Here is a 22,926-nt window from a genome sequence, read left to right on the forward strand (position 1 = left end):
TCCATGGCTCCACAAACTCTGCATATCTCAAGGAATGGGCTCTGGCAGCCAGAGAAGGGGTGGTGTGGAGGAGAAGACACAGTCCTCAGGAGAAAGAGCTTGAGGCCAGAGCCAGGATTGGTCCAGAGATGGTGGCTGAGGGACAGGAGGGGTTAGGAAGAGTGGAGAGTTGAGGATGGCACTCTGGCTACTGGCTGGGCTGCTTAGGTCCCCTCTAGCCCACAGATGCTACTTTACTATGTGAGATGCTCTATCCTAACTTCAGTCAATTTGCCCATTTTCCAGGTGAGATTCTGGGTCCTCCAAGAGTTGGTTGACCATGACTCTGGGAGAACACTTTGTGACAATCCTTTGTTGAATGAAGATTCAGTGAATGAAGTAAAATGTGATAATATTTGAACGAACTTTCTTCAGTATTTGAAAACTGGTTATGTGTATATATTTATATTTGATGTATGGGCTTCCCAGGTGGCGCTGGGAGTTCCCTGGTGGCTCAGAGGGTAAAGCGTCTGCCTGCAATGCAGGAGACTGGGATTTGATCCCTGGGTTGGGAAGCTCCCCTGGAGAAGGAAATGGCAACCCACTCCAGTATTCTTGCCTGGGAAATCCCAGGGACAGAGGAGCCTGGTAGGCTACAGTCCATGGGGTCACAAAGAGTCGGACATGACTGAGTGACTTCACTTCACTCCTTCAGGTGGCACTAGTGGTAAAGAACCCACCTGCCAGTGCAGAAGACATAAGAGATGCAGGTTTGATCCTGGGTCTGGGAAGGTCCCTTGGAGAAGGAAATGACCCCACTCCAGTATTCTTGCCTAGAGAATCCCCTGGACAGAGGAACCTGGCAGGCTACTGTCCAAAGGGTAGCAAAGAGTCAGACATGACTGACATGACTTAGCACGTATGCATGTGTATTATATATATATGTATATATGCACACATATACACATGTGTGCATGCTGAGTTGTTCAGTCATGTCTGATTCTTGGTGACTCCATGGACTGTAGCCCACCAGGCTTCTCTATTCATGGAGTTTTCCATGAATTCCAACTGGAATGGGTTGCCGTTTCTTCCCCAGGGTATCTTTCAGACCCAGAATCGAACCCACCTCTTGCACCTCCTGCATTGACAGGCAGATTCTTTACCACTGTGCCACCTGGGAAGCATATATATGTACCATTGATTGAAACATATGTAAGTGTAAATATATATGTGTACCTTCACAAATTTTTATTGGACTTAAGCTTTGGAGTTTGAAGTTTTAATCAAATCTCTTTCGCTGATGATGTTTTACTAACATTGACTTGCAGAATGATTCTGTGTTATTTATTCCCATTTATCATCACGTCCTACTTTTGATCCCCACCCCTGACCAGTAGCTGTGTTAATTTTTTCAGTGTGTATCCTTCTGTTTGCATGAATTCTTGGAAAATGTATATTGATGCACATACTGTTTGGACAGTGATACAATATATTGTGCTGGAAGCCTGCTATTTTTTTCTGATTTTCCAGTGTTATTTTTAAGAGCCATCCATGTTGTTCCATGGATTCTAGGTTTCCCCCCCCCCCCAATCTGTTGTTCAGAGCTTCTGTTCTGTTTGTCTGTCCTTGTACTAATCCTATATTGCTTTATTTGCAAGGCTTTGTAGAATGCCTCAATATCTTAGAAGGCAATTCCTCCCCACTTCTTTCACTCTTCACTTCAAGGTGGACTTAATTATTTATGGATAGCTAGTTTTTAATAGAAACTGTATAACAGGTACAACATCTTTCTCAAAAAATTCAACTGATTTCTTTTGAGGAATAGATTGAATGTATAGATTAAATCTGGGAGAGAATTAACATCTAGGATACTGTTTTTCCATTTCATCCACTTATTTATAATGTCTACCGTGTTTAATTGTTTTTTTTTTTACTTTTATTTTATTTTTAAAGAACTATTTTTTTTTTGTATTGGGGCATAGCCAATTAACAATGTTGTGATAGTTTCAGGTGAAAGAGAAGGGACTCATCTATACGTATCCATGTGTCCATTCTCCCCCAAACTCCCGTCCCATCCAGGCTGCCACATAACATTGACCAGAGTTCTCCGTGCTATACAGTAGGCCCTTGTTGGTTATCCATTTTAAATTTAGCAGTGTGTGCATGTCCATCCCAAACTCTCTAACTATCCCTTCCTTCCATCATTCCACCCAGCAACCATTAATTCATTCTCTCAGTCTGTCTCTTTGTTTTAAGTTCATTTGTATCATTTCTTTTTAGATTCCACATATAAGCTATATTATATGATATTTCTCCTCCTTCTCATTTCATTCAGTATGACAGTCTCTTGGTCCATCCATGCTGCTACAAATGGCATTATTTCATCCTTTTTAATGACTGAGTAGTATTCCATTGTATGTATGTACCACATCTTCTTTGTCCATTCCTCTGGTGATGCACATTTAGGTTGCTCCATGTCCTATTGTAACTTGTTTAATGTTCTCTGTGGAAGTCTGTATGCACATACTTAAATTAATTCCTAGATACTTGAGAGTTTTGTGTTCCTTTGAATGGTAACTTGTTTGTTTTACTAATTTTAAACTTACAAAAAATGTTCAAAAGTAACATGGAAAATTCTTGGACTCCCTCTAATCCAACTTCCATCTTACACAATGCCAGTACAATTATTAGACCCAGGAAACTAACAGTTGTGTAATACTGTATAGCAAATAACAGATCTTATTTGATTTTTCTTAGTTTTGACACTAATATCCTTTCTTAAAATTCCAGGACATAAGCCATTTTGTTCGGTTGTTATTTCAATGTCTCATCATTCTGTTCTTAGTAATTCTTATTTTTCCTTTTATCTCAAAGGTAGTTAGTTTTGTCTGACTATGTATGACAATGTCAAATGATACAATCTTAAATTGTGTTTAAAATATATGGGAACTTTCAGGTTTCCTCTTCATATTAATTTCCAGTTTACTGTAATGTGGTCAGATGCTCTGGATCTTTGCAATACTGGCACTTGATAATTTACCTAGACTTCTTTTATGGCCTTACACAAGGTTCTTTTCAACAACAATTCCATATTTTTAGGGTTTTTTTTTCCTCTTGGGTGTGTTTGATGTAATAAATAGGACTGTGCATGTTTTTGTGTTTGTATATGTTAAATAAACATATATATTAGCTAGGTATACTAACATATATATATATATATATATATATATATATATTAGCTCAAGTATTAAATGTGACAGAATTAAGTCTGAAAACAACAGTAATTATGAAAAGATAAATGCATTAAGTCCCCCAATCAAAAGAGAGATACAACCATAGGTTGCTGTATTTTAAGAAAATTTAATTCTAGTCATTTATACCTGTCCTCAATCTCAACTTCTTGATTTCAGGTGCTGTGGAAGACATTTGTTGTTGTTGTTTAGTCACTTAGTCATGTTTGAGTCTTTGAAATCCCATGGACTGTAGCTTACCAGGCTCCTCTGTCGATAGCATTTCCCAGGCAAGAATAGTGGAGTGGGTTGCCATTTCCTCTTCCAGGGGATCTTCCTGACCCAGGGATCAAACCCACAGCTCCTGCCTTGGCAGGTGGATTCTTTACCACTGAGCCATCAGGAAAGCCCTTGGAAGACATATTATATGCATAATCTTACTTAGTGCCTGTCAGCTAGGGATTATTAGTATCAGTTTCCTTTTAGGGATGAGAAAACAAAGGCACAAACAAATTGAGGGACCAATGTAATGAAGGCTATTTTTTTAAAGCACTATTTTAAAATGCCTCAATTTTTTTTTAATTCATGTGAATAACATGGTAGAGTTTTTATAAAAAGGGAAAAAAGCCTCCACTTAATACTCACTAAGCCTTGCAAAAACCTCTTTGGGGTCATAAAGAGTTGGACACGACTTAGCAACTAAACAACACAGGCAGCATGTTGAGTATAGTGATCGCAGGATATGCAGAGATGACACTCCAACCAGCAAGAAATTTTTCCAATTAAAAATTTTTATTAGGGATCCCAGAATAATAATTTATTTTAAAGATTGTAGTGTTGACCTTATCTTTAGTTTCACTTTTTTTTTTTTTTTGGAAAAAAATGATAGAGGCAACTGCAACCTCTGAAGTGGGGGACTTAATTCACATGTAGGAAATAGAGACCATTACTTCCTACCACTAGGATTTAAAAATATAGCAATAGTAATGAAAATTTATTTAATTCATACTATGTACCAGGACCTGTGCTAAGCACCTCAGATGCATGTTGTTGTTGTTCTGTCGCTAAGTTGTGTCTGACTTTGCGACCCCATGGACTGCAGCACACCAGGCTTCCCTGTCCTTCACTATCTCCCGGAGTTTGCTCAAACTCATGTCCACTGAGTCAGTGATGCCATCCAACCATTTCATCCTCTGTCGCCCTCTCTTCCTGCCCTCAATCTTTCCCAGCATCAGGGTCTTTTCCAGTGAGTCAGCTCTTTGCATCAGGTGGCCAAAGTATTGGAGTTTCAGCTTCAGCATCAGTCCTTCCAGTGAATATTCAGGTGGTCCTACTTAAACCACAAGGCAGACCTTTATTCTAAACATTATTATGCAGATGGACTGATCATGGTTTGAAGAGGTGAAGGAGCCTCTCCAGGAAGTCCTAAAGAGGACTCATTAGAGATTCTGAGTTCCTACCTATGGGAATTCCTCCTTCTTTTCCCCAACAGTATGGCTGCCATTCTGAGGCTAAATTACACCTCAGTGTCTGAATTCATCCTCATCGGCTTCTCCGCCTTCCCCCACCTTCAGCTGATGTTCTTCCTGCTCTTCCTGCTGATGTACCTGTTCACGCTGCTGGGGAACCTGCTCATCATGGCCACCGTCTGGAGGGACCGCAGCCTCCACACCCCGATGTACCTCTTCCTGTGTGCCCTCTCCATCTCTGAGGTCCTCTACACCTTCGCCATCATCCCGCGCATGCTGGCCGACCTGCTCTCCACAGACCGCTCCATCTCCTTCATGGCCTGTGCCAGCCAGATGTTCTTCTCCTTCACGCCCGGCTTCACCCACTCCTTCCTGCTCACCGTCATGGGCTACGACCGCTACGTGGCCATCTGCCACCCCCTGCGCTACAACGTGCTCATGAGCCCCCGAGGCTGCGCCCGTCTGGTGGCCTGGTCCTGGGCTGGTGGCTTAGTTGTTGGGCTAGTGGTGACATCTTCCATTTTCCAACTCACTTTTTGTGGGTCTAATGAGATTCACTATTTTGGCTGCCATGTGCCACCTCTTCTGAAGTTGGCCTGTGGGAACGTCTCCACTGTGGCCAAGGGCGTGGGCCTGGTGTGTATCACCGCCCTGCTGGGTTGTGGTGTCCTCATCCTCCTGTCTTACGCCTTCATCGTGGCCACCATCTTGAGGATCCCTTCAGCCGAGGGCCGGCACAAAGCCTTCTCCACGTGCGCGTCTCACCTCACCGTGGTGGTCGTGCACTACGGCTTTGCCTCTGTCATCTACCTCAAGCCCAAGGGGCCCCAGTCTCTGGAAGGAGACACGCTGATGGGCATCACCTACACGGTCCTCACTCCCTTCCTGAGCCCCATCATCTTCAGCCTCAGGAACAAGGAGCTGAAGATCGCCATGAAGAAGGCCTTCCTCAGCAATCTCTACCCCTCCAGCATCTGAGTGACTGGGGTGGAGGTGGTTTCAGATTATGGTAGAAGAATGACCACACCCTCATCTATACAATGGGGTTAATCAAAGCTACCTTGTAAGATTGGTGTAAAGATTTGTATGTGTGTGTGACACTTATCACATAGTATGTGCTCAGTAAATGTTAATCTTTTTTTCCTTTTTCCTCTCATGGTCTGTGTGTCTCCCATTAGCTTCAATTTTTAAAAAAAGATTTATTTATTTATTTTTGACTGCACTGGGTCTTCATTGCTGTGCACAGATTTTCTCTAGTCGTGGCAAGTAAGGACTACTCTCTAGCTGTGGTACACAGGCTTTTCATCATAGTGGCTTCCCTTGCTGGAGAGCATGGGCTTTAGGGTGTGCGGACTTCAGTAATTTTGCAGGCTCAGTAGTTGTGGCACATGGGCTTAACTGCCCTGTGGCATGTGGGATCTTCCCAGACCAGGGATCAAACCCATGTCCCCTACATTGCAAGGCAGATTCTTAACCACTGGACCACCAGGGAAGCCCCTAGTTTCAATTTTTAACCAAATAACTTTGTTGAAATATAATTCATATTCCATAAAATTCACCCATTAAAGTGCTTGCCTAAGGACACACAACACCTCACTCCCACTCCAACAGTATTAAGGAACCTGAAAAAATGTTTTGCTCATCCAATTTGACAAACAAAAATTGAACATCACAGTTACCTTCATTTACTGTCATTTTTCTAAAATAACTAGCACTAGTGGTAAAGAACCCCTCTGCCAATGTAGGAGACATAAGAGACACAGTTTTGATCCCTGGGTTGGGAAGATCTTCTGAAGAAGAGCATGGGAAGCTACTCCAGCATTCTTGCCTGGAGAATCCCCATGGACATAGGAGTCTGGTGGGGTACAGTTCACAGGGTCATAAAGAGTTGGACACAACTGAAGCATGCACATATGCACCACAGGCTGTGAATGAATACCATGGTGAACATGGCCTGGGTGTCCCCGACCTCCCGAAAGCAACATTCTACTGGGCAGAGACAGACAACATCCGATAAGCTAATATGCCAATAATAAGCCAGTCCAATATGTTAGGTTGTAATAAGCACATGGGAGTCAAGTAAAGCAAGTCAAGAGAGAAAGACATTGCCAAGAGCGTTCTATTTGTTTAGTATGTCTAGGAAGGGGATCCATGGTATTTGAGTAGGTAAGATTCCAAGGGATTGAATTTTGAGTTGCTGTTTCTAAGAAAAAATAGACTGTAGGAGAATAAAGTGTGTGTGTGTGTGTGTGTGTGTGTGTGTGTGTGTGTGTGTGTGAGAGAGAGAGAGAGAGAGAGAGAGAGAGAGAGAAAGGATGTTAATGCCAACAAGAACATCCAAATTTGGATTAAATTTGAGATGCCTTCTAGTTGTCCACTTGGAGATACTGAGTAGAGAGTTGGATGGGGTAAATACAAGAATTTGAGAATTACCTGTGTGCACAAGGTACATAAAATCATGATACTGAATGGGATCCCCAGGGAGAGAGGATGACGATGAAATACAAGGATCAAATGGCTTAAATAGCTGTTTTGTGTTCCATGTATAAAGGAACCAAGATTTTGTTTAACAGTTTTTTTAGTTTAAAATTTTGTGCTTTAAAATATTGTGTTGGTTTCTGCCACATATCAACATGAATCAGCCAGAGGAATACGTATGTTCCCCCCTGCTTGAAGCTCCCTCCCAACTCCCACCCCATCCCACCCCTCTAGGCTATCACAGAGTACTGGTTTGAGCTCCTGAGTCATACATTAAATTCCCACTTTTTATTTTACATATGGTAATGTGTATGTTTCCATGCTGCTCTCTCAATTCTTGCCATCCTTTCCTTTCCTCACTGTGTTCATGAACCTAACAGTTCTTCATTAATGATTGTATCTAAAGTTTTCTGATCTTAAATGTTACCGTTCTGAACATCTTATTATTTAGGCAGATCTAGAATGATATCTATAAAACATTCATATAATTAGGTGGAAAATGGGATGCAAGAATTAAAGCCGGGTCATCCTGACTTCAAATATAGTTTTTCACAAACTGTTTCCCTCTGCTTTGGAAGGTAGTGGGATTTCTTACAGTAAACTTCATATGACATTCTGGCTTGTTCAGCACAGATTACATTGGTAACTGGGGAAGATTACATTGGTCCAGCTAAGAAATATCTGTTAATAAATTTTATCTTCCAAGTCCTATGTAGGTGCTAGGTGTGATGGTGAGCAAGATGGACAGACTTCCTGTGTTCAGGAAATTGATAACCTAAGGAATCACAATAAGTTTGCAGAAGGCATTGGGTGCCCAACTCATTGTTGGTACCAAATCATTTTCCAGGCTCTCTTTCTGTTTGGATACCAGAAGGACCAGAGGCCAAGTTGGCCTTTAATGAACAAAATGAAAGAGCCCAGCTTGTATTCTTGCCCAGATCTGTTTTGCTGCCAAGGGTGGGGAGTATCTTGGCTCAGTGTGAATGAGTTACTCAGAATTCCAACAAGAATAAAACTTATTTTGAAATCATGAAGTAGCCCTGAATCTGCAGAAATGTTACATCAATGTCCCAAGGATGCATGCTCCAGTGCATGGCGGGTTACAACTGCTCACCTGTGGTTTAAAAGGCTCTTAGGATCCTGGAGTATTTGATTTGAAACTGAGCTAGTCCTCCTTAGATGGGGGACCCATAAAACCCCTTGTTGGAAAATGGTGTGTGAGGCTTTGGGTGGAGAAGGCGGGGAATCAGAAAAGACCTGCAGGAGAAGTCTGGCCCTTCCAACTTGTGTGATCTTGGATGAATCATGCAAGCATCTTGAACCTCAGTTTCCCCTCTGTCAGATGGGATGGATGTGAGCTTATCTGCTCTGATCCCCCACCGTGAGACTGTAATGAGAAAACATATGTGAAGGGGTAACAGGAAACCTGCAGTATATTCTGCAAAGGAGGATGCTCAGGGTTCTCCAGTGTGGTTTGAAATTGTTTCCATATTCTTAACAGTTTACATTAACATGAGATGTTTTACCACTCAATTTATAGAGATAGACTGGATTCAACTTTAGGACAAATGATGCATAGTTACTGCTCCAACAGAAACACAAATATATTCTTTTTTTGAAAACTTTGGCTAATTTGGCTAATTTATTATTTGTGCTGTTGTTGATTTTTTTTTAAGTATTTTATTTATTTATTTTATTTTTGGCTGAGTTGGGTCTTCCCTGCTTTAGGTGGGCTTCTCCTAGTTGTGTGAGAGGGGCTACTCTTTTCTTTGGTTTATGGGCTTCTCACTGCCCACTCTCTTGCTCTTGGAGCACGGGCTCTCCGCACGTGGATTTCAGTAGTTGCAACACGCTGAATCAGTAGTTGCGGCTCGCAGGTTCTATAGTGCAGGCTTAGTGGTTGTGGCACTCAGGCTTAGTTGCTCTGCAGCATGTGAGATCTTCCTGGACTGGGGATCAAACCCATGTCCCCTGCATTGCAAGACAGATTCTTAACCACTGAACCACCAGGGAAGTCCCCTTATGTGTTTTAATTATATATGTTGTTGCATACAACAGTATCACCATAAACTAAAATCCATTAAGTATTGTAGAGTGCTATTTTAAAATAAATGCATCTGAAACAATTTGAATTTGTCAAGGAAACTTTTAAAAAAATGAGTTATAATTGACATAGGACATTGTGTAAATTTTTGGTGTCCAATGTACTGATGTGATACTGTTGCAGAAACCAGCGATCAAGAAACCAAGCGCCACACTCAGACAGTTGGAGAACTCTCTGAGTTCCCCATGCCGGCGGGCCCAGAGGAGTTAACACTCCAAACTCTGAGCCCCGAACAAAGGGGTTATTCAAGGTCAGCATCTTGTGGCGGTCATCATTTAATCTTTGTAGAGGCAGCTGGCAAGGGCCAACTTTCAGCCAGCAAGGCCCCTTCATAGCCACATATTTGACCATGTTTTGAGGGCATTTCATGGTCACTGTGTCCCGCGGTGCTGGGAAGGCTCATTCCCAGGTCTAACACAGATTCCATTGACCGGGCACTCAATGTGTTGTCACTAGACCAGGCCTTGTAAGTAGCGAAAGTGTCTGGACCGTATCTGCCTTACTAACCTCTTGGTCCAGGAAAATATTTCCTCTTGTTGCTTCTTCCCATATCTAGAGTTACACTATTAAAATTATTGATCTCGTATGGAACTGCATATCATCATTTTATCACAAACTCGGTCACACATTTAGTAAGGTAAGAAATAATCTTCTGAAGCAAGCCACATAGAAAATAATATAGCTAGCAGTTATTAGTAAGGTCACAAGCAAGAATTTAAGTCAAGAACTTTCATTGGGTATATAGCCCGGTATACCCCAGGTCATCTGACTCAGTTAAATGATTATAGCCAAGTGTTCATCTCCTGGTTGTACATCATGGAGCATCTGACCTTTATCCAGAGACTGAGGTAAGCTTTAGAAACAATCTTAGAGTGTCTTTTTAATAACTTAATTAAAACTTTTAGCAATATAACACAAGAACTATCTCAGAAGTGAGTCTTAGTAAGCACAGACCTTAATTAAGAAAACTAGAACTTAATATTCAGTGAAACATAAGTTTTCCTTTTTGGAGAACTCATTGTGAGGACATTAACACTGTAACCGGGAAGGTTTTAACCCATCAAGTAAAAATGAGGTCCGTCAGGGAGCCAGGAAAAGCCAAGTGGTCATCTTGGATTTCCCATAGCCCTGGCTCTTTGATTTCCAGCTGTTGTTTATCCATTTTTAATTTCCTGATTTAGGAGCAGACTATTGCCATGTTTTAAGGATATCAGGATAGCAAAAGTCTAACCATGAGGGGTTATTTTTTGTAGAAGCAGAATGAGCTTTGTCTACATGTACCATATTCCAAAATAATGTTTATTTACTTTACCAAAGTAACAAAATGATTTTAAAAACAAATGCAAATCACTTAAAGGCAAAGAAAATCATAATCTGTTATTAAAAGCTTCATTCTAAGAAAACCTTGTTCTCTAAACAGAGAGAAGACCAAATTTCAGTCTGGTACCAGCTTACTGTTAATAACAAAATTTGTTTATCTGTTTAATCTTAGAAAGTCTTTTCCGTCAATCCTGAAGAACTAGCAGTATTTTTCTAAAGGCATGAGAGTAAAACCATAGAAGACATGTTTAAAATCTGATTCTACTGCAATTGACAAAGAAACCTGGCCATTGAACACTTTAATATGATAACTAGAATTGTAATTGACCATATTTTGTCAGGGCATATCAGATCTATATGAATTTCACATAATTTTAGGATACCTATATTAGTAACATCAACCATACAGTGTAACCTGAAAAGACTTATCACCCCTTCAACAGTAATTCTCATGTAATTTAACAAGTCCAATGAACCAAGGTAGCTTAATAGCTCTTTGGGATGTCTCAGGGACCCTCTGAAGCATCCCAAAGTTAGCTAGAAGTCAAGTTATTTAGCAAGTTTTGTCGATACATATCAAAAGGGTTTATAACAGTCAGGTAGGATCTGACTGTGAAATAATAGTTATTTACTTAGCCAAAGTTAACAAATGATTTCAAAGGTAAATATAGAACAGATCAATTAAGAGATAAAGAAACTTAAATCTATTATTAAAAGTAGTTCAACATCTGAAGAAAGTATATCTTCTTAACAGAGAGAAGGGCTGAATTTAACTTTTTGCACCAATTTACTTTAAACTCATTTAGGCAAACTTAATTAAATTTATTTTAAACTTAGTCAGTCCTAACCATGCGCAAAACTTTTTTTCAGGGTACACTTTCCACAAACCTTCTAATCACTTTTTGTAACAGCCACCTGTAAGTCAGACCTACTTTCTTTTCCCTTCAAAAAATGTGATTTTATTTTTCATACCTTCTTTATTAAAAGCATACATCCTACTTTCCTTATTAGATTAGCAAACAAACATTAATACTAGATATTTAATATTGAATATTTCCCAGTTCACATGAATCTGAAATTTATTTAGGTTAATTTTTCTTGTATTTAGAATTGTTTGATTTGTAAGCACTTACTTATCTTTAGGCCAATTAAATTAGAACTCATTTACAACTTCAATAATATTAACAGAAAAAAACAAAGACATACATTGGGACATACATAAATCCAGACAGACAGACAGATAACGATCTTTCTGTTGAGATTTAAAATATCTCTTTGACCCCCTTTTTTTTTCTTTGCTTGAAGTTCTAACTTGCCCAAGGCTGAGGTCTCAGGCAAAGTTGGCTGTGTATTTCAAGGACATGGAAAGGGTTAACTTCAAGCTTTTCCCTAGTCAGGCCTTTCAATAAGCTAGTTGTTTTTAATTGCATGTGCAAAAAGAATTGGTTTTACAGTTTCCAAAAAGAAAAAAAGTTTCTCTCACTCTTCACTCAGCAATTATGCACCACAATCATTCAGAGGCTCTTACAATGCCTCCCTTCTCCAGGGTCCTCAGGTTTCCTTAACTGTTGCTCCCTTCCCGGGAGCTCCAAGGAGGTGATCAGTCTCCTCTTATACCCATTGGAGTAGGATCTGACTGGGGACTGGCCCAGGGCCTTACCTGATCCTGTGACCATTCCTGGTGAGTTGGTCTGTCCCTCCAATGAGTCCAGCTGGGGCTTGGGCGTCTGGAGAGTCAGAACACCAGTCCGAAAGAGAACCCAGAATACCATCAGGTGGTGCGCCTCCTTGTTCGTCTCAGGGTTCCTTTGCTCCAACCCGGCCGAGCCACCAGTGCGGCAGCTTAAGGGGCCGGCATGGTTGGAATTTTGGTGGGGTCTCCAGAAATGTTGCAGAAACCAGTACTCGAAAAACCAAGCACCACACTTGGAGAGTTGGAGAACTCAGGTTTATTACCCTGGCGGGCCCAGAGGAGTTAACACTCCAAGCTCTGAGCCCTGAACAAAGGGGTTACAGAGTTTTTATAGACAGACTAGAGTGGGCAACACTGGCTGTTAATAGGCTGATTTAAGCTAAGAGGTTTTTCGTGCATGGGAACAGCAGTCAAGATGGGGAGGGGGATGAATGACCTTTACACGAACGGGCATGATTAAGCAGGCTTGCAGGGGCTGGGCAATTTCAAAGAGCAGGACAAGGGTGAGTGAGAAAAGCTCCAGTTCCTAGTGTTGTGAGTCCCCACTTTCTGAGACTACGTGACCTATGTGATCCAGACTTTGCAAGGGGCAAGCTGAGTTACAGAGGCAGAATGAGTAGGAGGTTATGCAAAATTATAACTTTTCCTCTTCAACACATGATGTTGCAATATGATTAGCACTGCAGTGTTAAATCACACCTCTGTCATGTTTATGTGTGTGCATGTGTGTGGTGGGAACAGTTAAGATGTAGTGTCTTATCAGCTATGAAATTTATAACAGAGTATATTGTCTGTAATTACTGGCTCTGCATAAGACCTGCAGGTTTTATTTATCTACTGTTTACAAATTTGTGCCCTTAACATTTCCTTGGGACTTCCCTGGTGGTCCAGTGGCTAAGACTCCACACTCTCAGGGCAGGGGGCCCGGTTTCGATCCTTGGTCAGGGAATTAGATCTTACATGCCCCAACTTAAAGATTCTGTTTGCTGCAACTCAGACCTAGAGCAGCCAAATAAATAAATAAATATTTAAAAAAAAAAACCCAGAAAACATCTCTTCAATTCCTCCACTCCCCAGTCCCTGGTGATCACCATTCTTTTCTCTGGCTTTAATGAGTTTGCCTTTGTTAGCTTCCACATATAAATGATGTTACTGTACTTGTCATTTTCTTGAATACACGTATATTCAACAAACTAAAAGTGTAACCTGGAAAGGTTAATTTTGAATTCATGCTGGATTTGCTTCTGTGACTTTAACCCTCATCTTGCCACTTTTGTTGCTGTAGAAATACAAAATAATGGCCTGACTCAGGGAAATAACCTGAGCCACCTACCTGTGAAGGAACCTAAGTAAGTAAAACTATCACATCCCCCTGCCTGAGGCTTGCTATTCTTTCTAGGGGCCATTTGTAAAGATTGAATAGGCTTTTTACTTTGTTTCCTCACCTCATCCCATCTCTGATTCATAAGAGAACCTGGCAACCAGGTCCCGACAAGATGCACGTTGAAGTGCTAACCTACCATCTTCTTGGTCAAGTGGCTCCCAAATAAAGTCCCTTCCTAGTCTCAACATCTTGTCTTGGATTTATTGGCCTATCCTGTGCTGAGCACAGCAAGCTTGGACTCAGTAACAAAAGTACTATGAAGTGTTCAGTTCAGTTCAGTCCCTCAGTCGTGTCTGACTCTTTGTGACCCCATGTGCTGCAAAACTCCAGGCTTCCCTGTCCATCACCAACTCCCGGACCTTGCTCAAACTCACGTCCGTCGAGTTGGTGATGCCATCCAACTGTCAGGGGATGCACACTGACTGAAACTGCCCACCTTGGCCAGGCACCACAGTAACCATTTGCATGAGTTGTTTTATGACAGGAGGTCCTGGTAAGGAACACAAAACTAATAAGCCTCCACCAGCCAGAAGAGTTCAGGAAAGGTCAAAAGAAGATGGCACATGTCTGACCACCTCCCAGAATCCTTCTCTTTGGCATCCATCTTGGCTGAACAAGGCGTGCACCACCAGGAAGGACTCTGAGTCAGAATGATTGGCTAAAGACAACCCGGAAACGAATCCCATCACCATAAAACCCGAGACTGTTCATTTCCGAGTGTTAGACAAGAGCCCAGTTTCGGGCCTTGGAAGGGGTCCCCCTTCCTGCAACACAACCATCTCATTCTCTGTTGTCCCCTTCTCCTCCTGCCTTCAATCTTCCCCAGCGTCAGGGTCTTTTCTTAGAGTATAAGTCTTCTTCGCATCAGGTGGACAAAGTATTGGAGTAGTCAATCTTAACTCCACTCTCATGCCTGGATTATCAGTAAACCACAGTGCTGATCTTCATCCTGGGCTCTGCACTTGTCGACTAAAAAAAGATGGACAACTTGAGAGTTGTGAGTTAAGCTTTATTTGGGGCAAAACGAAGATTGCAGCCTGGGAGGCAGCATCTCAGATAGCTCTGAGCGACTGCTCCAAAGCGACAGTGGGGAAAAGTCAATATATAAGGTTTTGGTGAAGGGGGAGTTCAATACCATGAAGCACTCATTTTACAAAAGGTTCTTTTTGTTAGTCATGAGGATCTGATGTCACCAAGAAAGGAGTTAGTGCCGAAAAACATCCAACTATCTAAAGACCTGTCCCACCAGATTCCCTGGAGCACAGAGTGCATCACCCTGAATTCCCTCAGGGATTGTTGAAGGTCAACAGCTATAGCAGTATGAGGTTCAATCTCCATAGAGGCAGATGGCAAATGCCTTTGTTGTTCAGTCATTGGCAATGCTCTTGGTAAGTGCCAATTTGTAGTTGACACACTAATTATTGTGGTTCAACAAAGAGTCACCTTCTGGCCCAAGTACCATGTCACTCTCTAACACAGCAGGTAATTTCTCATGGTGGGACTTCCTTCCTTGACCTTGCTATAGAGACTTCTCTGTCTCTCTGCAAGTGTTCAAGATTTACTCTTGAAATGTAGGGGTTTCCTCAACGTTTCTGGGTCTGCTTATTACTGTTTCAAGCTACTATTGTTATAGCCACGCAGTCCAGGAAACAATCTCACCCAGAAGGGCAATGCAGATAGTGGAGGGCAGTTTATTACACTGGCGGGCCCAAGGCAGAGTCTCCTCTTAGCCAAGGACCCCGACCAGCATTTGTGAAAATCTTTTGTACCCTATGTGTACGTGTCCAAATCCACTACCCCAAATTCCTTGAGACTTACAAAGGAAGGGTAAATACAATCACAATAACCCCATCATTCATGTGTTATGTGTTCAAACAGTTAATAATTAATAAGCCTGTGGTTACATTCTGATATGTCAGGCGAGTGTATGTTCCTTGGTTCTTTGTCTCATCACAATAAAAGTTTGGAGTGACGGACACTGAAGCCCACTCGGCGGGTCACAGCCCTTGGGTCTTGGACAGACCGTGTTATAGCTCTTAAATAAATCAGTGTTACAGCTCAGTGTTACAGCTCTATTTATTTAGATAATAGCAGGAAAATCCATCTTCGAGGTGTGAGGGTACATCGATCCAAAGACGGGAAGAGAAGAGCGCCCCATCGTGCAGGAGAGAGAGAGAAAGAAGAGGGCTTTGGCTCTTCTTTTTATATGTTTCTCTGTCCCTGGTCCTGTCTTATGTAAATTGGGCCAGCCAGGAGTGTTGTTTGTTTTACCTGAGGTTCTCACTCTGGTCCTCAGACCTTCCTTTGTTCTATTTTCGTGGGCTTTTCCCTTCCAGGTCTTTTAGCCACTGCCATTCTGGACTCCTTTTTCCTATTCTAACAGATAGATACTGTCTGGAGGCAGGGGTGATTAGAGTATGTTTTCTCTTAGGCGATGAGCAACCTGGACAAGATTTTCAAGGTTCCCCTGTCCGAGGGGGTCTTATCCCTCCATTGTTGTTCCCACAGGCACTAAGCAGAGAGTTCAGAGTCCATTAGAGAGGTGGCCGAGCATGATCAGCACGGACAGGCCTAAGATGGAGTCCAGGCCCTATGAATTCCTTCTTCACTATTGCACATATGTGTGCCATACTAAAGTTTAGGGTGCTTCGCTTTCCCCTGCTGTTATCCGGCTTAGTCTTTTGTAGCCTCACAATATCTATGTTGTAGCTACCTGTTGCTGCCTAAAAGAAGGTGAAGGCTGGATGTCATCCATTTCTCTTTGCCATAGGGGTTTATGGTAATGGGAGCAATTAGATCACCCTGGTTTCTGGCAGGAGAATGTGGTGTCCCAAGGATGAAATAACAGAAAAAAGGTAAGGAGGGCCTTGGAAAGCAGGAAAGGAAAAAACTAGACCCGTATTGTCCTTCCCATCCACATATTGTAACTATTAATGAATTTCAGGTCCTTCTGAGCAGTGTAACCTGTCTCGCCTCCTACACCATATGTGCTGTGCTAGTCGCTTAGTCGTGTCCGACCCTTTGGGACCCCATAACTGTAGCCTGCCAGGCTCTCCTGCCCATGGGGATTCTCCAGGCAAGAATACTGGAGTGGGTTGCCATTTCCTCCTCCAGGGGATCTTCCCAACCCAGGGGTTGAACCCAGGTCTCCTACATTGCAGGCAGATTCTTTACCATATGACACACCAGGGAAGGTATTTGTCATACTCTTCCTCTACCCAGTTTATGTACCTCATCCAATCAGCAAATGACCCACAAGACCCCTATCCCACACGCTATATCCTGGGTATAAAAATGGACCAAGGACCTCTGTTCAGTGTTGGCTCTCCCTTCCTGCCCACTGTTCTAACAGCGCCTCCCACTCTAATAACCTTTTCTTTCCTCTCATTTGTCACGTCTGAAAATTCTTTTCCAACCTGTTCACGGACCACGGCAGAGAAGAAAAGATTCCAGGTTTAAGGCGAACTGATAAAGTACCCTGCAAGAGATAGGAATCATTGAATTGCATTTTCTCTATGTGATCATCTCATACATCTTTCCACCCTGAATACATTTACATAAAGGGCTTGTTCCTAGAATAGAGTTGCTGTGCTGTGCTTAGCTGTGTCCAACTCTTTGGACCCCATGGACTGTAGCCCACCAGGCTCCTCTGTCCATGGAATTTTCCAGGCAAGAATACAAGAGTGGGGTGCCATTTCCTACTCCATGAATACAGCTATCACCAAATTATATCTGCAAAGAATAGGGGCCAGGTGTGGTGGGGGAAATGCAGAAGGGCCTTGAGATCAAATTTCACTTGGATCCCATCTTTTCTTCTGGGCCCAGCAAATACTTGTTTACCCAACATTTGCCTTTCCATCTTTATGTGAATTGTCCTCCTTCCCTTTGAAGTTCCAAAACATTACCCCCAGATCTCAATCTCTTTCAGTTCAAGCTCTTTACCTTAAGCTAATTATGGTATTTAAAGTGGGGTGCTAAAGAGTTCAACATGACTGAGGGACTGAACAACAACATTTGTAGATAAAAGATCAGAGAAGTTAATTCATGAATATCACACAGCAAGAAATTGGATAGGCCAGGGTTTGAATTTGCATCTTTCTGATGTGAGTCACTGCCCTGAGGCATCAGGTTATCCAGGTCTTAGCTATTGATTTCTTTTTAAGAGTGTGGAGAGAAATGAACAATTCTCACGGGCAGTCAGCTTGTCCCTGTTTAAGAAAACAAACCAAAAAAGCCCTAGAAATGGAGTTGAAATGATGGAACGGGTCTCCCACAGCAGGCAATTGGTAGATCCCATTTGAACCCACCACCTCCAGCCCCAACCCCTAGTTCTCATCAATGAAGGCACTTGGGTATCCTTTCTGCAGGGAACAAAGAGATGAAAACACTTGCTCTGCACAGCCTACCAGAATCTACTATGGCATAACATTCCCTGGGAGCCAATTACAAGTTTCACTAGTAAATAAGCCAGGGGATATTCTGTGACTCCTGGGGGCTCATTGAAAGTTGACACACAATTCTCATTTCACCTGCTGAAAAATGTTTTAAAGTCCCTAAGATTCAGGCACTGAGCTGATGCAGATGAGGTTGGATGCATAGATCAGAGAGCCAAGGTGCAGACAAGGCCACAGGTCCATCCCACTCCAGAGGAATGGTCCCCAGATAGTTTTCCTGCTTACATTTAAGCCCAAACTTTGGTTGGCAGCCAAGAGATTTAATTGGAAATTGAAGATGACCTTCTCTTCTCCAAGGCACAGAAATTCTAGAGCTCCAGACAAATGCTCCAACGTACACCATGGTACCCTGAGCTGCAGAGCACCAGGTTCACAAAGCACTTAGTGTCGTATACCACTGGGAGCTACAGTTTCTACTTCCTCAATAATAATGTTTACTGCACTTTTTGATATAAATTCTTGTTCAACATCTCCTCTCTTCTCTCTGTTACTCTGGCCGGGTCCAAAAGGGTAGGACCACTCTAGACTTGCTCATCGTTGTCTTTCCACAGTCTGGCAATTAACAGGTGCTCAGTAGTACTTGCTAAAGAAAAAAGCAAATAGCTCTTTCATTATAGACCTATGGAAGTTCTGTGGGTTGCAAAACTCTTCTGAAACATAAATGGCTGTCCCCTAATTTCTCTGAGGTTCATTTCCAGGTGTGGTGGGCATTACAGGAACCCACCTGCCCTTGTGTGTGTGTCATAACCAGTGTCCCCTGTACAAATGAGTGTTATCTTGTGGCTGTTGGGAGTAGGGAGTAAGGTCCTTTTATTCAGACCCCTGCCAGTATTCTTAGGCCACTATGAGCCACTTCCCCTTCTTGCTGTCATTCTATTCCTCACACGGACACTGATTTTCCCACCCGAGGTCCTTTGCACACGCTAGTCCCTTTGCTAGTGACCCCTTCCCTCTCCCTCCTGAGCAGAAAGTCTTACTGAAATGCCACCTTCTCTGTGAAGCCTCCCCCTAGCCTGCCCCACTCTCTATGGATTTGGTCACTGAGCCTTCATGGCCCTCTGCCTTCCCTTCCTCCCACTTTTCCTTCTTGTCCAAATGCAGTTATCCATCATCTACTTCTTCTCTCCCCTGCCATGTCCACGAGAGCAGGTATCCCTGTCCTGGTCACTGCAGTCTCCCCAGAGATAGGCTCAGATGTTTCATAAACATCTGTTGAACACATGGGTGCTGGGGCTGGACTTCCTCCGAGCTGGAGATAAGAGTTATCTCATGCACAGTCTTTAGGTACTGAGGTTGGTCATGCTTATCAAACTATCCAGCAAGTGTGGCCAGTTCTGATTTTTCATAGTTATTAAAGAGCAATTCAAGTAGGAGGTTTCCTTCTTCTATCTACCATTGAACAGCCTCAGAAAAGAAGGCATCTCCTGAGCAAGTCGATGACCAAGAAATTGAAGAGCTCTTCAACTCTACTTAATGGTCTGGGCTTGGTGGGGATTTTATCCTATAAAATTTATGGTATACGTAGTATGTGCTAGACGTAAAAGGTCAGTGGGATCCAGATGTCATTTCTAAGAGGTTCTGGACAAGGGATGGAGATAAGGAAGTGCCTAAGTCATTCAGATACTCCAAGACAAATACAATGCAGAAGTGACAAACTCAAGATAAAAAGATCCCTAAAATAGGAAATCCATTGATAATTAAATTGCCATAAAAAATAAAGGGTATCTGTCAGGTTCATATATTAGGGGTCAGGTTGAATATGCATGAGAACTGCCAGGATGGTCATTAACTAAAGGGCTTGGTGCAGTGGTGGAGAGTGGATGGAGAATGTTCTTCTCTCTTTTTTTTTTAAATTTTATTTTTAATTGGAGGATAATTGCTTTACAATATTGTGATGTACATCACTACATTAACATGAGTCAGTCATAGGCATGCATATGTCCCCACCGTCTTAAATCTCCCTCCCACCTGCCTCCCCATTCCATCGCTCTAGGCTGTCACAGAGCACTGACTTTGGGTTCCCTGTGTCATATAGCAAATTCCCAGTGGCTATCCTCTTTTACATATGGTCATGTTTTAATACTGCTCTCCCAAGTCATCCCCCCCCTCTTCCTTCCCAACTGTGACCACAAATCTGTTCTCTATGTTTGTGCCTCCTTTGCTGTCTTGTAAAAGTAGGATCATCAATATTATCTTTCTAGCTACCATATCTATGTGTTTTTTTTTTAGGATATTTGCCTCTTTCTGATTTACTTAACTCTGTATAATATGCTCTAGGTTCATCCTCCTCATTAGAACAAATACATTGCTTTTTATAGCTAAGTAATATTCCACTGTCTATATGTACCACAATTCCTTTATCCATTCATCTCTTGATGGACATCTAGATTGCTTTCATGTCCTAGCTATTGTAAATAGTGCTACAATGAATACTAGGGTACATGTGACTTTTTCAATTATGATTTCCTGAGGGTATATGACTAGTAGTGAGATTGCTGGATTATATGATAGTTTTCATTTTTGTTCCTAGTTTTTTAAGGCATTTCCATATTGGAGAAGTTGAGGGAGTGATGGATCTGACCCAACCCTCATGGGTAGCCGTGAGCACAGGTTCTGGCACACAGCAGGGGTTGGGAAATGTTTGGGGAATAAAATAACTTGAACTAATATTTATTGATCATCCAAGTGGAGAAATCCAGAGATGTATGGGTCCTGCCTGGGAGTAAAGCTGAGTAAAGCTACCAGGCTCTGGTTCAAATGGACTTTGGTTACTTATCATTGTTTCTTTACTGGTCACATATGCTTGGCACTTGGTAGGTGCTCAACAAATATCTGTGAGCCAAATGAGAGAAGAGCATCCACAGTTAAAGAAAAAGCTTTATATGAGAGTGGAGGGAGGGGAGTTCACCTCCACCAAGCACCTACATGCCAACGTCCTTACATGCATTGTGTCTCTTATCTGTATAATTCAGCCCCCTTTTAAAAAGGAGAGAATGAGGCCCAAAGAAGCCAACCCACATGCCCTAGTCACAGTGCCCCCCACCCCAGGCAAGATTGCAAGATGCAGCTTAACTGTGACCTTGATTTCCCACATTCCATCTCTAGGCTTAGTATTGACCCCATTTCATGACTCTAGTCCCATTTCCTTATCTCTGGTCATACAGATGCAATAAGAAAGGATCTTTTGACTAAGTCCTGGCTCCACTTCTTAGCTGAACATCTGTCCCTCTGATGTCCTTTAGTGATATGTGCAGTGTCAGGGAAATTCCCTCAAGTCTTGGGTATTCTTGCTGTCCCAGGAGGTACAGCTTAGTGAAAATATTGGCTGAAACTTCAGTTCAGACTGGCATCTGCCTGTGCCATCTAGCTGCTCTGGTCCCCTCCTGACCTCTCCTTCCAGCCCACTCTCTCCCTGGGGGCTGGAAGGGTGTTCTCAGTTTCTGTCAAACCCCTTCACAATTTGGTTCCAGCCAGACGTCTCTGCCTCCTCTAACCCAGTTCTGAGCATCTCTCCGTGATTTTGCTCAGGATGGTTCCTGTGCCTGGGATTCCCTCCCTGACACCAGGTACCCAAAGACTCTTGTTCATCTTTCAAAGTTCAGTTTAAATGGCACTTCCTCACCCCCCTGCCTACATGATAAAGTCCCAAGGGCACCATGCTGTCCTTCATTCATTTTTTTGCTTAAACGCATATTTATTGACTACTATGTGCAGAAAGCTTCTGAGTGCTGGCAAAACAACATGAAACCGGAGAGACACAAGCCCTGCCCTCAGGAATTCCCACTCTCATGGGAGACTCTGACCCATAACCAGGCAACAACACCACCTTATGATAGGGGACTCCAGGGGAAGCTAGGAGACAAAGACACCTTATCTGGCCAGCTTTGGGGCTATCTTGGAAGGCTTCCTGTAAGAGGTGACATGTAACCTGAGACCAGTTGATTGAGGCAGAGGGGAATGAAGGGTAAGGTATGCCCGGGTCCCTGGGGTGAGAGAGAATCTGGCAAATTCAAGGAACTGAATTTCATTTTAGACTAGAGATACAAAGTGAGAGTGCAACATTGAATGAGAGGGAGGGAGTTGAGACTGGGAATTGGAGAAGCTAACAAGGACCAGACTGCACAGAACTCTGAGGGTGCAGAGAAGCATCGGGGCACCAGGGAGCCATGGCTGGTTCTAAGCAGAGGAAGGATGTTATCTGGTTAGTTTAGCAGGATTCCTCTACTCTTGCTTAGGAATGAATGTAGAGATGAGGCCTGAAACAGAGAACTATATCATGAAGGATACTATTGTGGGCTAAAATGCTGTTGTTCAGTCACTAGACTGTGTCTGACTCTTTGTGACCCCATGGACTGCAGTACACCAGGCCTCCCTGTCCTTCACCATCTCCCAGAGTTTGCTCAAACTCTTGTCCATTGCGTCAGTGATGTCATCCAACCATCTGATCCTCTGTCACCCCCTTCTCCTCCTGCCTTCATGCTTTCCCAACATCAGGGTTTTTTCCAATGAGTCAGCTCTTCACATCAGGTGGCCAAAGTATCGGAGCTTCAGCCTCAGCATCAGTCTTTCCAATGAATATACAGTGTTGATTTTCTCTAGGATTGAGTGACTTAGAAACTCATGCCCACTTGGCACTTTAAATGTGACCCCACTTGGAAATAGAGCCTCTGAAGATGTAATTATTTAAGGATCTCAAAATGAAATCATCCTCAGTTTTGTGTGGACTCTAATGACTTTTGTCCTTATAAAAGGAGGAGACCTACAGAGACACAAGGAGAAGTTCAGGTGAAGACATAGGCAGAGATTGTACTGATG

General features: G+C 42.6%; 1 protein-coding gene across 1 annotated transcript; it reads left to right on the forward strand.

Moving 5' to 3' along the window:
* Positions 1-4,702: 4,702 nt before the first annotated feature.
* LOC133061196 (olfactory receptor 10H1-like) lies at positions 4,703-5,656 on the forward strand. Its single transcript, XM_061149184.1, has one exon. The coding sequence runs from the start codon at positions 4,703-4,705 to the stop codon at positions 5,654-5,656; it is 954 nt and encodes a 317-aa protein (XP_061005167.1).
* The last annotated feature ends 17,270 nt before the right edge of the window (positions 5,657-22,926 follow it).

Source organism: Dama dama, chromosome 9, assembly GCF_033118175.1.
Source record: "Dama dama isolate Ldn47 chromosome 9, ASM3311817v1, whole genome shotgun sequence".
Taxonomy (NCBI): domain Eukaryota; kingdom Metazoa; phylum Chordata; class Mammalia; order Artiodactyla; family Cervidae; genus Dama; species Dama dama.

What these genes read in the sequence shown, in the direction of transcription:
- LOC133061196 (XM_061149184.1), top strand. Translation starts at nt 4,703, where the DNA reads ATGGCTGCCATTCTGAGGCTAAATTACACCTCAGTGTCTGAATTCATC.